Here is a 20,185-nt window from a genome sequence, read left to right on the forward strand (position 1 = left end):
TGAAAAAAGTTTTGTTCACACTTCGTCTAAATGACATATTGAAAAGTGAAGCATGTCAATGAGGCTTCAAAATGAAGCTGATTATAACCGTACCCGATGCGATTTAATACGCAGTAGCACCATCTGTCAATTATGTTAAATGCTTCAAAATTAATTTATAAGCCTATAGTTCCAATGATATATTGGTAATATAATTATTATTAAATAAATTAAAAATTATACTTAGTGACAACTTTGATATCCGATATTATAAACTATATATCGAGAAGTTTTTCACTGAAATATAATATTAAAGATGCTTTTTTCTGGGTATATATCCTTATTAAAAAAAATCGCGAATACCTAATCTTTTAACAAATTAATATAGTTCATAATTATATATGCCTTCTTCAGGTACTCTATGTGAATAAGATAACAAAAGTTTACCGATGGATTTTTTGTTTTTCTTTATTGAAAGTTCTTGTTACATATTAAGAATTTTCATTTTCATTTACTTATTGTAGATGTGATTTTTTTCGAACAATTTTAAATTAAAACAATACTGCATCCATTATAATTAACGGTGGTATACAGCGAACTTTCCGATAAATAACTAATCAATCCGAATTAACTAGTTATATAACAGTTATCCAATACGTAAATACCGATAGTAAAACGTCCGGATCTTTTTGTTAGTCGTAAAATGGCAACTTTTATGTTCTCGATATCAGGAAGCACACATTTTAAACTAATTACTAATAATTACTCGTTTTACTCGAGAAATTGGACGGTTTTAATATTAAATTTTCATTCGCAATGAAATTAGTCTATACCGTCTATTAGTCTTTCTGCTTAAGCACAGACTTAGATTCACCTCTCAAATTAAATTAGTTCATTAACTTTGACGTAGGTATAAAATAAAGAAATGTCTGCACGATGAATTTAGGCCTAGCTATTTTAGTTTAATAAATTATGAGGTAAATAGGCATGATGATTGTAATAAAGAATCACAAATGTATTGAAGAAAATATATTTTTGAATTAAAAGTGTGATTACTAAGATTTTAGTAAAAATAAAGGCAGAATATTTAAAATTTCACCATATTAAATTAAACACAAATCAGAAGCAATATGAAACATTGACGTCACTTAACGTTTAAACTTTTTGGTGCCTTGTGGTCGAATTTATTTGGATTAAACATTAAATAGGATACACATTAAAATGTCTAATTATTAAAATGATGTTTAAATAAGACCTGTATACATATATATTGTCCAGTGTTACCAAAACAACTACGTCACGTACAGATTTAGATCGTTTTAATACTTGTCTAAAATTAGACTATTTTAAACGTCAATTTTTCTTTCAAATTTACTTTTTGTAGTTAAAATAGATACGTAAAGTTGTCATAGAAAAGTGTTAAAATGAGCACTCTTGTCTATTGTAAGACATTTCAAAAAGCTGAAATATAATTCACTGAAATACTGACTGCATTTTCCACATCAGGGTCATGATGTGGTCTTGCAAAAGTCCTTTAAAATTTCGGTTAATATAATAAAAATAGGTTTGTCTTCTATAATTCTTAGATATACAACTGATTTATATGCGGTCTGTTAAAATTTGCAGTGTATTTATTTACTCGGAAACAATGGAAACTTTTCATGGAAATTGCATACCGAAACCAATAGAAGTGTATTAGTTCCACTTTGTTTGTACTGCTGGTTATTCTAGGTTTTGCAAAAATTTCTAGGCATCCGTTATTTTATTTTAAACAGAAGACGAACTTAAAAGATAGTATCGAGTTAACCGTGTCGAAACCACCGTCGAAACTGGATTTTCTAAGGCTGCCAAAAGCTCTAGTTTTCTTTCTTAAACTAACCAACGAAAAACACAAAGTTCTACTATATACATTTCAATTATAAATTCAGTTTATTTAAGTGGTACTGCTTTAGTAAGGGAAAATAGAAAAGAAATGGTAATCGCAGTCTTGTTAATTATGAAACTCTGCCAATAAAGAATATTATTGGAGTGTTACGTTTTGTTTTATATGAATAAGCGCTATAATACGTTTTCTTATATTGATAATTCTTACCAAAACTTTTTTAGAAAGTAGTCCTAGTATACACTATCGCCCTATATGCCTGATTTAGCTCGGTTCGACTTTTGGATATTGCCTAAACTCAAAAAACTGCTTTGCGGATACAATTTTGCGTTAATTGAGGAGGTTAAAAATCAATTGAAGAAGACTCTAAGGGTCATTCGAAATTTACTTTCTTCTTTTCCATAAATACATTGTATTCAAAGGCGATGAAATTTGAAAGGAACCGTATACATTGGGAATAACCGTTTTGCATTTCACTATTTTTTTTGTCAGAGTGGAATGATTTAAGCACAGGAAAAAACGTATAACATTGTGGAATGTACTCTTTCCAAAAATGAAATGTAATTATGTTGAATTGCCAAATATTATCCACAGCAAACGATATTCGAAAAATGTTTCGTCGTCTGATAGACCTTTTCTCTTTCTCTTTTGCTCCTGTTGTTACCTATCTCTCCCTCTCTCTCCCTCTTTCACAATTAATTGAATAGTAGGGCGTATTTCCAACAGCGAAAAATCAAGTGAATATGATTTTGACCGGTTTTATTATTGGTTTCCTTTACTGTTGATATTTGCGTGTTCCGGCTCGAAACTTCCGATAAATGTATTTGTTGTGGAACGATGAAAACTTTTAACGACAATTGAACAGAACTGAACTATTACTATACAAAAATTATATTGAGGTCGTTTTATAAGTTGATTTTCAGTTCGTTGGCTTTATTTCATTTGTAAAAATAATATCTACACTTGTAATATAAAGTCGAGGTTTCACTAACCTCAAAAAAATAATTGATAAAACTTATAGTAGGAAATACTGACGGATAATTATGTATCTTCGAAAATTACAAAGTAACAGGATGGTACACAATATGCTAACAATTTTTCTAGTGTAAGGACGAGACAAACATCCGAAAATGTTAAATCACGTGAATAGAGTGAGTTTTGAAGTGATACGCGTTTATTTCGTATGATGAATAGTTGTTGAAATGTTGATGAAAATGTCACAAAGAACAAATGCTATTTCAGACACATTATCATAAACAAAGAAAAACAGTAGCTGTTTGTTCATAATTTTCAGGCAAGGGCATACATTTTAAATAATAAATTCATAATTTAAAACACTATGATTGGCACGCCTTAGTATGTTTTAGCTACCATACTTACAATCTTCATATACATATCATATGTGAGATATAACACCAATTTTGATGAATATTTTGTTCAGTTATTAAGTGTGATCATAAATATAATCAGTGAAAATCAATTAGAACAAAGGAAACGAAAATACTGTTTAATACAAGAAGTATTGATATTCCCTTTGATTTGGAAAATCGTACCTAAAATAATATAAAATTAAAGTTCTCTCATTTACGCTGAAGAAAAGTTTTAATATGATTTTATTATTAAAATTTTAGCGCTCAAAAACCATTCTGAGTAGCTTTTAAACTTTGTTTAATTCTACCCGTTGGAATGAATTTAAATGAAAAGGAAAACAAATGAGCTTATCAGTAACTCACCTTACTATAACAAATTTAATTAGAATTAGACTGCCGCTAGATTGTACAAATATTGTTTTTATTAAAATTATGTGCTGCGCCCTATACCACGATTTTAAATTCTCTCAACTAAGAATTTAATCCATTTACTGTACATTTCGGGAAATCCTATATTAGACGCTTTTATATTTAAATCACATTAAAATATTTTGATGAGTAGATATTAAAACTCGCTTATTTTTTGTAGTCAATAATAAATCCTACTAATTTCATATAAACCTGATTAGAAGAATGCTGTGCTATTAAACAATCACTAAATTATCTGTTTTCTCAACAGTATTTCAAAATATTCTCATACACTACGTTGGTATGGATATTTTTCCTTAAATTTTCGTATTCGTTGGAACATTTTATAATATAAAAACTATATTAAACGCTTTTGTACTTAGATCACGTTAATATATTATGATGAGTATATATTAAACAATCACTAATTTATCTGTTTTCTCAACAGTATTTCAGAATATTTTCATACACTACGTTGGTATGGATATTTTTCCTTAAAGTTTAGGATTCGTTGGAACATTTTGTATTATGATTAATGTATATTAAAACTCGCTTTTTTTTGTAATGAAGAATAAATCCTACTAAGGATCTAACTAGGAAATGCTGTGCTATTAAACAATCACTAATTTATCTGTTTTCTCCACGATATTTCAGAATATTCTCATACATTACGTTGGTATATTTTTCCTTTAATTTTCGGATTCGTTGGAACATTTTGTAATATAAAAATTTGAGTGTGAAACTTGTTTAAATGAAGGACTTTGTGAGAGCAACCTATTCATTTCATAAAACTTATGAATTCACCTACTACATTTTATCAATAATGGTAAATTTTAATAAAATAATAAATAATTATTATTGTTTCAACAGGATAACAAATACCTACATCTATATAATATAAAGAATCAATCAAAATTCAATGTAACCAGCGAAATTAACATTAGGAACTACGCAAACGGTCAGGCGTATTCATTTTCTGCAACCCATCTCAACAGGACCGTCAGATTTAAGACGGACTACTCAATATCGGAACGTGAATATAAACAGCGCTCAAAATTGGAATTAAGCCCGACAGTTTGGCTAGGTTACGATTTAATTCTTATTAATAATACAGTGGTAAGTATTGCAAATGACAAGATAAAACGAAGAAAATTCAATAACAATTTCAGGATGATATTTTCGATGCTCAAACGTTACTTATTAATATGTCATATCCTCGGAGAAATTTCACGGTTCAAGGCTCTTACAACGTAAGTGATTCGATTGTTTCAACTGACGGCTCGCTTGTATGGGGAAAAGACAGTAAATCGGTAGAGGCTGCCTTGGATTGGAGACGAGTTGGATTTCATAGAGAACAAGTCGAACTTTTACTTAAACATCCATCATTTGAAAAAGTGAGTGTCTTGTTCATGTTAATCCTGCAACACCCATCGTTATACATTTTATAAAAATACACCTCATATTTGTTGAGAAACTTGTTTTTCCCGAATAACAAGTTATCTGTATATATATATATATATATATATATATATATATATATATATATATATATATATATATATATATATATATATATATATTTAGAAAAATGTCATTCAATTTTTTGAAATAATAAACATGTATGTATTTTATTTAAATAGATATCAAATGTTTGCGTAATCTTGACACTGCCTTCAAAATAGTTTACATTTGATGTAATATGTCTACGATTTTTTTTTGTCTTAATCAATAAAATCTCCAGCTTGTTCCATTAACTTGATTTGGTAGTTTTAGTAGTCAAAATGACAACTAAATGTAATAATTTTAAGTTTTAGAGTTTTCACGAGATATTTGAATGAATATTTCAAAAAATTGAATGACATTTTACTAAATATATATATATATATATATATATATATATATATATATATATATATATATATATATTTTAGTTTAGAGTTTAAGTTTTAGAGTTTTCACGAGATATCTGAATGAATATTTCAAAAAATTGAATGACATTTTACTAAATATATATATATATATATATATATATATAGAAAAATGTCATTCAATTATTTGAAATAATAAACATTTATGTATTTTATTTAAATAGATATCAAGTGTTTGTGTAATCTTGACACTACCTTCAAAATAGTTTACATTTGATGTAATATGTCTACGATTTTATTCTGTCTAAATCAATAAAATCTCCAGCTTATTCCATTAACTTGATTTGGTAGTTTAAGTAGTCAAAATGACAACTAAATGTAATAATTTTAAGTTTTAGAGTTTTCACGAGATATCTGAATGAATATTTCAAAAAATTGAATGACATTTTACTAAATATATATATATATATATATATATATATATATATATAGAAAAATGTCATTCAATTTTTTGAGATAATAAACATTTATGTATTTTATTTAAATAGATATCAAATGTTTGTGTAATAATTTTAATTTTTTAATAATTTTAAGTTTTAGGATTTTCACGAGATATCTTATCAGTGCAGAGGTTAATTGGTGATGTTTGGGGAACGTTGGCCATTCTTTTAGAACCAAATAAGTGGTAACGCGTTTTAAATCATTAACCACGAGAAAAATCTTATGGCCAGCCTATTACTCTTAAACTAGAATATGCTAAACTTTTGAAAGACTTTTTTCTTTTCTTTTCTAAGCATTTTCGTTGATGTCTGTAGTTTCTATGGTGACTTGTTGACTGTTTGTATATTAAACCAACAGATGTTCAGGCATTTTTTTCTCTCCCATCATCATACCATTAACGCCATTAACCATTACGCTGCGATTGGTTCCGCAGGACTTTCTGCACTGGACCTGATCAGAGTTAATGTTAGTTAAAATTTTTCAGATCACTTTTTGATCATGGTCCATGTTTTTTCGAATCTGTTCGCACCTTCATCCATCCAGGTGGTCGATTTCGCAACAGAAGTATGTGACGAATTGTGACGGGTATCATAAATTGAGAAATCAAGTTTTGTTTTAGTAAAAGAAATAAATCCCACTAATTTCATGGAAGCCTAATTAAAAATATTAAGTGCTGTTAAAAATCACAAACTTATCTCTCTTCTCAATTTTGCTTTAGTGAAAAATTTTGTGAGGATAGCCAATTTCTTTCATAGAAGTCATTCATTTACTGTACATTTTGTCTTTACAATTCTGTTTATTGGTACCGTTTGTAGCTATTATTCTCTTTCTTTGATTTGGCATCAATTTTGGTAATTTATTTTAGTGAAACTTCAAATTCCGTTTCCCCAGAACTGAACTTTTTTTGAGACATGTTTTCATTAGTTTTCAAGGAACAAGAAATTCAATATAAAACATTGGATACATATTGGAATTATATTTGGTGGAAATATATCGAGAAAAAAAGCTTTTATAGAAGAAAAAGTCTTAAAATTACACAAACATTTAAAATTTTCGATACTTTTTAACATAATTCATCCGAATCTTTTATTTGCACGTATTTTTCAGGACGTCTCATTTTTAACCACTTACGGATATGGAAATTCCTCCATCGATGGACAATTAATAATCGATTATTCCAGAAATCCCGAACATCGGGTTAGTTTAGGAATGATGGCCGTAGATAAATCGCAAGTTCAGGCTTACAATTACACGTACAATATTTGGGCACAGCAAAATGCTACCGATTTATATTTGAATTGCTTCGGCTACGTGAACTGGAGCCCCATAAAATCTGGTACCTTACATATAGCTGATTACAAAAGATCGTATTTGTCTTTGACTCGATTTATGACCTTCGCAGACGTTGATTTGAGACAAAAAGAAGCATCAGCAATAGTAAGTATATTTTTATTAATACATAATACGTACACATTACTATATTCTTCAACAGCCTTCATATTTGATGGAGAGTATATATATATATATATATATATATATATATATATATATATATATATATATATATATATATATATATATATAATTTATGAGGCCTGCAAAATAAGAATGAGAAATAAAGCCGTTAGAAAATCATATTAATCAATACGGGACATAATGAAAAAGAAACTCTTAAATTATACATTTCTGATACTTAATGGCATCGCATGTTTAAGAAAAACACCGGTTTCCGACACAACAACAATCAAAAATCTTCAGATAACGCCCAGTCACCATAACTAATTACTAATTTCCTGTAGTTTATAGCTGAAAAGGGTTTAGCGAATTTCTTATCTTTTAATTTGTTTTTATTTCAATATAAATTTGGTGAAATTATAGGCCTTTAATATACTACTCTGTCGAGGATAAGTTATTAGATATATATAGGGTGGTCAATCTGTTATTTTTATCATATTTTCGACACTAAATATTTTTTAAATCATTGTCACATCATAAAAGAGATTAAAAACTTGACTCTGTAACGATTCTATACTTAATGTGACACGAACAAAATAACACACTAACAAAATAACAACTTTTTAGTAAATATAAACTCAATTTAGTCCCTTTCCTTGGTGTATTTTTTGAGCTATGAACACGGCCAGGAGCCACTGGGAGTCAGATCTGGACAATACGGTGGATGTACAGTTTAATTTTTAATGGCAATAGTTTTCATCGACTTGGGTGCTGGTAAAATAGCACATTTTTTTCTTGCATTTGAGAACTCAACATATGAAATTTTTTTAAACATTTTTTTTCCAATCCAACCCAATATTGCTATGAAATTTTGGTGTTAGGTGTTATTTGAAGGTGTATTAATATGTGTATTGTCGAAATAACATATGCTTTAAAAATAATCTATTAACAGATGGCTCATCCTATATATAATGATTCAAAAATAATTTTAAAACTTAAAATCAGTTAATCAAACTAACAAATTTTAATTGAAAACTCAAAAAAAAACTAATATGTTTATTTAGATTATAACAGATGATATTTAACTTAAAAAAGGTTATTTTACTAGTGATTTGTTTGCTAAATAAAAACGTATAGCTAATTTTACTGGGGGAGATGACAAGTACTACAAAATACGGGGGATTAAGCTAAAACCTAACCACTCAAAAACAATCAGCAGGTTATATGTTAAGCAAAGAGATTTTGAACAGGTTTACTCCCTTTTTGCCTTGGGCCCATCAAAGCATTTTACATACAAGCAGGTATGAGGATTACAATGGGATCAAAGCTTGCTCATTAGTTATTTAAGTTGAATGAAATGGGTGGGTGGATGCTGCGACACGAATATTTTTTATTGTATTTTTCATTAAACGTTGGAATGCTTTAATTGTATACGATCCTGATATTTCACGGACATTATATTTTGTTTACGGTGACAATTCAGAGCCGGATAATTAACGTGTAAAGGCTGCGAATTAACTTTTGGGATGAATATTAAATCTAATCTTATTTATTTTTTATTAAAAATTAATTATTTTACTATCACAAAATGAGTTTATTATCATATTACAAAACACTACCCATTTCTATTCAATATTTAATATTGTTTCCCACAATTTTTACATAAATCACGTTGCATCTAAACAAGTATTTTTTAATCTATTAATTAAAGACCGGTCAGCCTCTTTTGTACGTTTTGTAGTATACTTTTTTTTTGATATATTTTAAAGTTTCCATTTTACCAACGTGGATTTATCTGGACTGGAGCTACTCTTAAACGTGGGCTCCGAACCACGGTCCTCCGCATTAAACCTACCTATTGGCCAGTGACTAAGTTAGAGACCTTCCCAGAAGACATTCTTACTCAGCCTGGTTATTGGTGTGACTTTGATGGTTATTCCTTGTTGGATTTTCCACTGTTGCCTATAAATAATATATTTACAATTACAATTACAAACATAAAGAACATCTATGCCCTAGCAGAATTCGAACCCACGACTATCGCAACAGTAGGATAGTGCTGTAACTTTAACCATTGCGCCACCAAGCCGGCTCTATATAATTTAATAATAGCATATGTAAATTAAGTGTACCTACATAAACGATTCAAAACTATAGTAGTATTTATAATTTCAGGAAACAGATATAACTAGAAATATATAATAAAAAAAAATAGTTGTTGGATACAGACCCATGGCAATAGTATTCTATAATGTAGGAAGCCGAGTCCTGGTATTTGATTGATGTAATTGACAACATTTAGTGCAGTTATGTTATCTTAATAAAGATGAATTTATGTTAATATTTTATATTTCCTTGCATAAGCCAGAGTTTCTGAGGGAGGTGATCAAGTTATCCAGATTGCCTATATCAAGGATGCTCTTTAGATTGTCCCCAATACCATATTTTTGTGTTAGTTGGGAGGATTTCCTGCATGGTGTCAATATATACTTGACTGTAATTGTTAATCAACCTACAATGCATATTGGAGAGGTTCATTTTGTAAGAGGAAACTATGTATAAGATTACAGTGTCCTATCCTCAGCCGGAAGAGTATAGATAATTTACTTTTGGATATATCCATCTTCTTTTTATGTTGATAATATGTACTTTCAATTTCCTACGATTTATTTTCATCCAGCAGGTCCCATCATAGATGATCCAGTTTTCTGTAAAGCTCTGCTGTGTGCACATTAAGATCTTTATACCAGAACAGTATGTTCACTGTCAGTTAGTGAGTTTTGTTTTCTACCTGCAAGGTAGTCCGCTGGTTTATTTCCTCCAATTCCTATATGGGACGGCAACCACATATTCATATGTTATGTCTTCTACGGTCTTAATTTTGTTGATTTAACATGAAACTTTTAAAGAAGCTCATAGAGTCTGTGGCCATTACATACTTTTTATGTTTATCATATCAAGGAATTTGTATATGGTAAACAATTCAGTTGTCAGGATACCATTCTCCAAAGCCAAGCAGAAGCTCATGTGCTAGATTCGTGTAAGCAGCTCCCACATTTTCATCTGTTTTTACTCCGCCTGTGTATATTAATTGATAGTTTTTAAAAGCTTACTCCCTAATTTGTTCAAATAAAAGGCGTATACTTTGTGGGTTTATATCGTTTTTAGAATATTTGCTCATTGGTAAATTGACGTTTATGGCTAGTGGATTACGTGAGATCACATAGTCGTTTGCAATACGAGCAGGTACATACGTTAGATTTAATCTGCAAATTCAAACTCCCAAAATCGATGGTAGGATCTTTTGCACTTCTGTAAAGTATCATTTCGTGGAGCATCATATTTCGAAAAGAACTTTTTCAGATTCAGATTTTTCCTCAACCAAAGCGAGTTTGCATGTTTTGGCAATAGTATCTCCTTTCTGTACTGTAGGGGCGTCATTTCTGCTTCACAATACATACTTTCCATTGGACTTGTTTGGAATACGCCCAGAGTCAATCTGACAGCTTTATTGTGGATAGCATGTAGTTTCCTTAATCGTGAAAGTGCTCCGAGGAAAACAAGTAATAATCTGAAGGAATAATGTCGTGTGAATTCGGCATGTTGAGGGAACAGAGGGAACGAAATGATACATGTTGTAAATATAAAAGGAAAAAATAAAACCTAAATAAAGACCATCTATTCCAATAATTTAAAATTAATTCACAATCCTGGTATTTCGAATACGTGTCCATTGGTTTGTTTCGAAGCAATTTCTAATCCATTTTATAACAGTTCGGTTGTTAATCTGATGGCATTGTCGGAACAAAAGGGAAAAAACATATTCCTAGGTCTGGTATTTGAGTGACTCAACTCGACAAATCACTAAATGCATTAAACGAGGACGGATTTTTGCATTTGAAAGTTGTGTCGTTTTTGCGTGGAAACATCTATTTTTCCGTCGACCCGCCCGAATGATTATTTCTGCGTATTATTTCATCTGAAACTGATTCAATTAAATTTAGTTTACTTTTGCACGCATAGGCGGGAAAATTAATATCAGATAATAATATTTAGTGTGGAAATAATGATAAATGTGTGAATATATTTAAGATTTCTATCTATTTAATGGTGGAAAGCTGATTTATTAGCTGTGAAGGGAAATTATTGAGTTTTTATTAATGTTAATGCTTGAAATTATATCCTAGCATGTACGCCAGAGTTGGATAAAATAGAAAAACTAGCAAATTTTTTAAAATAGAATTTGGTTCATGCAACTCTCTTTGTTCATTTTATGGGTGGTACTTCAATTAACTTCTTCATATAGAATGAAAAAATATTACTTATCATCATATCTAATATGGAAAAATCAAGTGGTGAAAAATCACACGATAAAATTCAACAAATTCTGATCAAGAAAACTGGATATTAATGATTCAGAAATGTCTCATGAAGTAATTCCATATCGTATACATCAACATTATCCAATTTGGGCAAAAATAACTAAGTTATCATATAATGAAATCTAGGATCCTCGTTCTTGGAAGAAGTAAAGATCTCCAGCTCTAGTAAATGATGCTTCTCCTGTCCAAAATCGTCAGAAAATAATCGTAAATTGATTCTCTGAATTATATATGTGACAAATTTGATGATAAACGAAGATATCAAAAAATTAGACCTATGCTCGTAAAATCAGCATCCAATTTTAGGTGTTCAACCCTTCCAAGGCACTTTCTTTACTGCACATGCTCATTAAGCTTCAGTTATTGTAGCAATTGAACTGTTTAAGCATAGATACGTAGACCTTCACTAATGCTATAGATCTATTGGGATTTAGAAATGCTTGTCTACAATATTCCTACAATATCAAAATTTGAACAGATTGTTATTGAACAAACAGTAGGTTTAGTATCACCCGTTGATCTGCATTTTCCAATTATTCCCTAAATAATTGGAAAAGTTACATTAATATTAATATACTACATTTAATCTGAAATTTTAGAGCTGTGGATTTCTAACTTTCACTGCATTTTTTAAAAATATTGTTCAACAATGAAAATGAATTGTTAACTCTAACACTTTACAATACAAAATTAAATAAATTATGATATACCGTTAATTAAAGTTAAGATAAATAATTATGAATTGATGGTTTCAATATACTGGAGAAAAATATAACCGGACATTTTTATTTCAGAAAGATACTGTGTCTGGAAAATCATCTTTCTGGGGCAAATATGGGGGAACTTATCCCATCTACACTGCCAACATGACTACAACTCATGGAACAAACCACACGTCAGGCTCATTTTACGTAAATTTCTACGATAAATTGATTCATTTAAACGTTAATTTGACAGAAGGTAAGATAAATTTTATTTTTACAACTTCATATTTCAAAACCGTTATTTTTACTACATGAATATTAATATTACTATAATATCATATCATATAGAGTAAGATAATATATTTTAACGCGATAAAATATTTTTTTATAAATGGTATCAAAAAAAAAAGAAGATTTTGACTATAAAATATGTTACGTCTCTCTGGGTATTTTATCTTACGGGGGTTTTACGATAAGTATCTGGTTTAAAAGTTTTTAAAAAGTGATTTTTCAGTGAATATAAAATTCCACTGTGCTGTCGTTGTTCAAGGATGGTAACACATATGTAAAACAATGTTCACCCATGTTAAAATAAATTCGAAATAATATCGATTTATAACATTTAACAAAATATAAAGCATCACGGTAAACAAAATAATAGTTTATGGAGTGGATTTTCCAAGGTAAAGCTGCTCTACAGAAGTTTAAAATATTCTAATTCGTCAGAACAGCGCACACAATCACATTAGTGGCATCAAAAACATACGAATTTAAAAAACGTACTACCACAATAACCACATTTGTCTGATTTAGCACCCAGTGATAATTCGATTTTCAAATACAGAAAACCGATATGGCGGCAATCAGATTGCTCTATCTATGAATTTTAACTTAAGAGGGTTTTTGCAATAAGTATCTGGTATAAATTTAGGGATAGAGACATCAATGCTGATATGGTATTTATATTTGGAGTAGTTATATTTTATAACCGATATTACAAAATATAATAAAACCTTAAACTAAGCGCATCAAGCTGAATAGTGATTTTACATATAAGAATCATATTTTATTGTCAAGACCAGGTATTTATCATGTAACCATCTCGCATAATTAATAGGAACAACGAAATATTATGTAGTATTTCCTGAGTATTATACATTTAGCAAAAGCTTTGGTGAAAATATATCAAGAATTAAATTATTTTCAACAGCGTGTGCATGTTATAATGTACGTTTTACCCGCATGACATATTAAATGTCTTTATTAGCCTTTCGTTTATTTATCTTTACTTTATGTTCTCACATAGTAACAGTTAATTGCGGAATTATACGACTAATAAATATTAATTTAAATTAAATAAGTCGTCAAATCCTCAAATTTGATAATAGTTATTAATAAAATTAAATGAAACGAATTATTTTCAATTATATTTGTATCAATTTACTTAAAATCGTCATAAATATCTTCGAGTTTAATGTCATAACATTAAAAAATCATGCCATATTATTTATTTATTAATATTTTATTTTATGTGGACGTAAATTTTCATAACTGAAGATCGTTTTACGAATTAAACTGTATATTGTGATATATACATATTTCATTTTTTGTTTTGTACAAATTGTGAAGTAATTTTAAGGGATTGGTTTTAACTTTCAAAGATTTAACAGATACAAAATTATTTTTGGAAGTATTGTCACTAAATTTTCAATCAACCTTTCTTACTGTATATGAGTTTGAAAATCTGTGATTGATCGGAAGAAATGACATTGGGGAGAGTTGGGGAATATGGCCAGTGGGGTAGGACTTTCCTATTAATCGTCTCCATGTAAGTTTCCACAGAAACATGTCATGTGCAGCCCAATGTTATAATGTTATGCTATTTTATGGGGCTTCTGCTCACATAGTAATTATTTTCTCTTCGATGTTAGGTATAAATGCTTTTAATTCATTATTTTAAAACCTTGTTGTTTTTTTTTACTACAGTATTCGAAATAGGCTGTATTTGATCAACCACTGAATATTAATTTCTTAATCCAAACTATTAAGCCTATATGAGTTGCTTTCCATCATTAATTGCTTTGAAGCATTTTAAATGCAGCTACTCGAACGGCTTGGGGTACCATACTTTCCATAAAATTCGACTCCATAGGTACATATTGAAGTCACAGTATAACTTTGAATTAGGTATGCAAGTTGTAATACCCTTCTTTAGCAGGTATATTTAAGTAGTTGATGGCTTAGTAGAAAACTGAAAGCTATCCGATACGACATAGCAGTTATGCTCTACCTTGCAAGTACCTCAAAATTAAGTCAAAGTCAAAGTACCAAATATCATACAGTACCTAAAATGATATTTACATAATTGTGAATTAATATTTGAAGCATATTTTTATAAACTTGATGCTTATTATACGCATATAGTACTGTCACTAAATCCTTTAAAATTAATTTACAATCCTTATAGTACATATTAGAAAGCTGAAAAAAGATCTGTATGTTACTCTAAATTAATTTTGAGGAATATTTTTGTAACTTGGAGGTTTTTTTGTGTCTTAATTAGGATAAGAGGATAAATAAAAAAGAATTGGGTTTTTATATAAGAGAATATTGTGTTTAATATAAGACAAAATTATTTTTACATACAAAATATATATGTCTATTATATTATGAGGAATGGTTAGTTCAGCCGTAAATGATTAGATTTTTTCCACCATTTTCCATGCCTTTGGCTTTTATAGCATAATTAGTTTTTTTTGTGCTAGACGTTTACTACAAAATGAAACATTTTAATAAAGAAAGTTATGTTTCGCGCTGTATAATATTTCTATTATGGGTTCATTATTTATGTTTCAGATGGGACCCAGAGCCTGCATACGTATGGCGTAATACCGAATGCTCGTAATGCAATGTTTGACATTTGGCGAGATTATGAGGACAAACGATTAACCGACGTGTCTTATTATCTAAAACTCAATCACTCGAGATTAATAATGTCCAAACTAAGATGGCGGCCGGAACTGATAAGCGATGTCCAGGTTAGTTTTTGTTCCCGATTCGGTCCTGGGACCTAAGACGATTGGATTTGCGGTCTGTAGCGAACGCTCTTTTTTATTTGTGTTACCGGACACAAAAGGATTTATCGACGAAATGGAGGGGCTTTTCCAAATTTAAATTTAAACTCGTATACAGTTAATGTCTTGAAATAAACGGTCAATCTATCGTTTTATTAAAAATTTACAGCTTTCGAAGAAATTTTCTATTAATTTATCAACATTTATTTTGTAACTTTCGATAAATTAAAGTTAAAGGTTTAATTTACGCCTTATTCGGTGCTACTTATTTTTGCTGACCTCGAAAAACTTCAGGATCCTTTCGTAATACAGTAATTTTAGTCTAGGACAAAAGAAAATATCAGTCACATGGAGCTATGTACGGTGAATAATGTAGTTGGTTCCTTTTTTTAGTTTTTCACTTCAAATTTATCCAGTATTCCAGAATAATTCTCGTGTGCCCAAGATGTTGTTAGATCCCGTCATTTTTGTGAAGCTATAGGGTAGCCAAACTGCATTATGTCATTTCTTTATGACTTCTCACTCCAAATTTTCATTTAAAATAAAAGCTTTAAGGCAATTTTTATTAGTAACTAATCATTTCATTCATATTAATCAGAAGCACTGATCTATTGGATACTTCTTAGTTATTTCAATAGTGAATTGCTTCTTCTATTGTACTCTTGAAGCCTAATTTATATTTAAAGTCATGAACTCCTAAAACACATTCAGTGGTTTAAAATAACTAGTTAATCTATAATTTTATAAAATAGTCATAAATATTCTAGTAAAAATGTATATTTCCTTATCAATAATTTTTGCAAAATGTTATAATTCTTAATGGCCTATCCTCTAGAATGTTAATTAGATATCGAGTACAATTTGTATGTTATTTTAAAGATTATATTGCCTCGATACTGTTTCAATGATTTCCCATTCCAAATTAGTTCGTTAGGTATTTTATTGCTAGGTTACTCTTGTTTTACTTACTCTTCTTTATTATTATAATGAAAATGTAATATTTAGAAGTTAATATGTTAATATAAATCTTCCCGCAATGAAATATTATATTCAATATATATATATATATATATATATATATATATATATATATATATATATATATATATATATATATATATATTTATGAATTGGCAAAAATACAAGGAATATTTTTTGACATTATAAGCAGAATGTTTTTTCAGATATATTTTAAAAATATACAACCACAGGTTGTTATTCGATGTTGCTTTTTTTAGAATATAATGTGTAATCTTTCACTTTCAGTCTGGAATTAGAAGCAATGCTTTGCAAATGTATTATGGTGCTTTAGATGAGATAAATAACACCCGTCAATTTATGAGAGCTCAGTTTGTTGACAGTGTTGATGGAATATGGCAAGATGCAAGGCCCTTTGTTAACAAATACTTAGTTGATTTAAGGTTAGTCCTGATTTATATATTTTTATGACTTAAAATCATTTTGTTTTCTATCTTTTTGTATAACATCAGTGATATATATGATATCTTTGATAAATTATAATAAGGATCATAAATAAAAATATCCAACCGTCAATTAAACACAGTAATGAAACAAAAAAATATGTATTTTATTTAAATGTCGTGCATTTCACGAGCGCTAACCCAATTCCATTATTTAAGGTATACTAGATATTTCAATTATTTAATATATTTTTGTACGGTAGATATATATGCTTAAATATGTTAATTCCTGATTCGAATAACAAAAACCGTTTTGTTTTCAGAAATCTGACTGTCATAGAAGAGGATTTTGGATACTTAAAATTATTTTTAAACGCGTCATATCATAATAACGAATTTTACATGAAGGACATATCCACGGTTATTCTTAATTTGTTCGATGATTTATCATTGAAATCTCATCTACAATCGTTACCGAAAATCATTCAGGAACTTTCAGCAGTGATGGGAGCTTCTGGGAACAACATCAAAAAAAGTATTACGTTTGTTATTGAAAAGGTATGTTTAAATTTTTTAGGGTTGCCTATTATATTTCGGGATTTATAATCAAAACTCGTTTATTACCTAATTTATTTTGAATGCAATAATTGACAATGGTCATTTTCATTAATCATGATCATTTAATAGCCACTCCATCAGTGTAATTGCTTCCTTAATAACATTTGTCAGTTATTAATACCAGTTTATCATAATCCCGAAATATAAAAGACAATCCTCGTATCTATATATTTAAAAAAAAATTGTTTTAGATAAAATTATATTATAATACCACTACAACATTCATTCACGATTTAATAAATGGAGACCCCGTGAAACATTTAACAGAAATGTTGGAGAAAGTAGTTGACAGATATGACGTTTTCATCAAAAATGCCCACGTTGCCGTATTGCAGTATATGGAAAAACTGTGGTCCGAAACTTATAATTTAATCGTACAAAACTGGCATCAAACATTAGCGGTATTGGAACCTACATTTTTGAAATTTATTCATTATCTGGAAACTATTGCGTGGACGACAGGAAAAGACTTTTTAGGTAGGGAGCTTCGTCGAAAAAAGTTTCAATTTCATATCTCGCATGTTTCGAGTGAAACTTAAATATTAAAATTACTTTTTCTCAAAGACGTATATGAACATCTTTTTGTCTCTTTCCAGATTTTCTTTATATCCGCAAAAACAAAATAATCGAATCCGCATATTTTATGGAGTTTACGAAATTTTCACGTGACGTCGATAGATTTTATAAAGACATCACGGGTAATAATACCATCGAAGCCGTTTATACATACAGCACTATAGCGTGGAACTTTTTGAATGAAAAATACATTAATCACGTACCTTTTGGTAAGGAACTGAAGGCTATAATGCTAGAGATATTTGCCGAGCTGAAACAACTGGAAGAGGTACCCTCCATTAAATATGCTATTGATAAAAGCAGCGAAACGTTCGACTATGTCAAATATTATTACAAATATTTCGAAGTTGAATTTAGAGCTCACCAATTTATAAGATTTGTGTACAGGAAAATATCTGAGATGAGTATTACAGCGTTAGAAATGGAGAACAGGTATGATATTGTTTTCTAAAAAGATATTATGTTCTTTCATAATGAGCAACCCGTTTTTCAAATCACAACTTTGCTGATATGTGGGAAATTGCGATATTCAACTATTACAGAGATATAACTGTTTTACTGACGCAGAGTCTGAAAATTAAAAATTTTCAGGCCTATTTTTCTCAAAACTACTTTTCTCAAGATGGCTGGCAAGATATCTCAAGTAAGGATGCCGAAAATATATCGATATTTTTGGCCGAAATTTCTTTAACTGATACATCGAATTTTTTTAATATTTTTCCAAAAATAATTAATATATTTCTTAAACCTTTTAATTATTTTTAATAAACTTTTAAAATTTGCAGTTATTCACCTTAATTAATTGGTTATCTTAGATTTATTCACGCTTTGTTACACTGTTTAAACGCCTAAAAATTCTTTTGGAACTTACTCTTTTATTATTTGCGGATCTACGATACACCTTTTTCATTGTATCAAAATTATTCTTTTTCATTACTTACGGATATATGACACACTTTTCTTATTTCTATAAGTATTTTGGAAACCTTGAAATTTTTTTTTAATAAACCTTTATTATTCTTAACTAGAGTAATGCTAATTGATAAAATTACAAAAAAAAATGCTCCGAGTTTAAAGGAGAAAACCGAAAAGAATGTTTTTATGAACTGAATTTGGCAATACGTTCGACGGTGTTGATGACGTGCATTGGCTGTTATATTGGACTATACATAAATATTCCGCAAGAGTAATAAAATACACTATATTTGCTGAACTTGTTTACCCTTCTGGGTGAAATTGAAGAAGCAGTGACCCTTTATGGATAAAATATCTGCTTCCAACTCTTGAGCCGACTTTGTTAATCGATTGTGTGGATGTTGTCATCATTTATAACTCCTCAAAGTTGATAAGAATGATGCTACACATCCCAGTATTCTCTGAGTGCTTTATGCTATTCATATCAATCATTTTTTAGGAACCAATTTTTATATTATTAGTTGAAGATTCATGGTAAATAAGTTGCAACTTAAACGGGTTGATCATATCAGACAAATAATTAAAATTGATAAATAGATAATATGTTATATTGTGTTATGGTTTTAGAGAAAGAGAGGCGAAAACGAAATTTGTTTATGATCCTAACGATGGTATTATGTTAATGGAACAAAAGCTGCCAATGTCTTGGCATGCATTTAATGAAACACCTCACTTTCAGGTAGGTTTACCGTATAGCAGAAATACGTGATTTAATTAAACGCGTTTGACGAGAGCTCTAACACCACCAATCCGACAGAGTTATCCTCTTCTTTTTTCCACAGACAAACAGATCGCTTTATGCACAAAACTTAAATCGGAAATTCAATATTCCACATATAAACCGGATATGCTTTCGCGTATGAGTTCCTATTGTTTCCTGTTCAAACACTAGACTGTTGTTTTACCGATTTCATAAAAATCATCCACCGTTACCTTCACTTAACAAAAGATAAATACATACTAAAAGCTTGA

At 29.4% G+C, this 20,185-nt stretch overlaps 1 protein-coding gene across 3 annotated transcripts in view; it reads left to right on the forward strand.

The window, feature by feature from the left end:
* Window positions 1–20,185, forward strand: part of Apoltp (Apolipoprotein lipid transfer particle) — a 159,110-nt gene that overhangs the window by 116,730 nt on the left and 22,195 nt on the right. For all 3 annotated transcript variants that reach the window (XM_076404794.1, XM_076404795.1, XM_076404796.1), the window contains 10 exons: window positions 4,510–4,755; window positions 4,809–5,033; window positions 7,116–7,445; window positions 12,640–12,805; window positions 15,406–15,587; window positions 16,890–17,044; window positions 17,368–17,602; window positions 17,854–18,139; window positions 18,259–18,670; window positions 19,781–19,892. In XM_076404794.1, coding sequence (XP_076260909.1) covers window positions 4,510–4,755; window positions 4,809–5,033; window positions 7,116–7,445; window positions 12,640–12,805; window positions 15,406–15,587; window positions 16,890–17,044; window positions 17,368–17,602; window positions 17,854–18,139; window positions 18,259–18,670; window positions 19,781–19,892 — 2,349 coding nt within the window. The remainder of the gene's footprint in view (window positions 1–4,509; window positions 4,756–4,808; window positions 5,034–7,115; window positions 7,446–12,639; window positions 12,806–15,405; window positions 15,588–16,889; window positions 17,045–17,367; window positions 17,603–17,853; window positions 18,140–18,258; window positions 18,671–19,780; window positions 19,893–20,185) is intronic.

This window comes from Rhynchophorus ferrugineus, unplaced genomic scaffold (assembly GCF_030347505.1).
Source record: "Rhynchophorus ferrugineus isolate W39M unplaced genomic scaffold, kcgeb_rfMv2 rfM5, whole genome shotgun sequence".
NCBI classification, from domain to species: Eukaryota; Metazoa; Arthropoda; class Insecta; order Coleoptera; family Curculionidae; genus Rhynchophorus; species Rhynchophorus ferrugineus.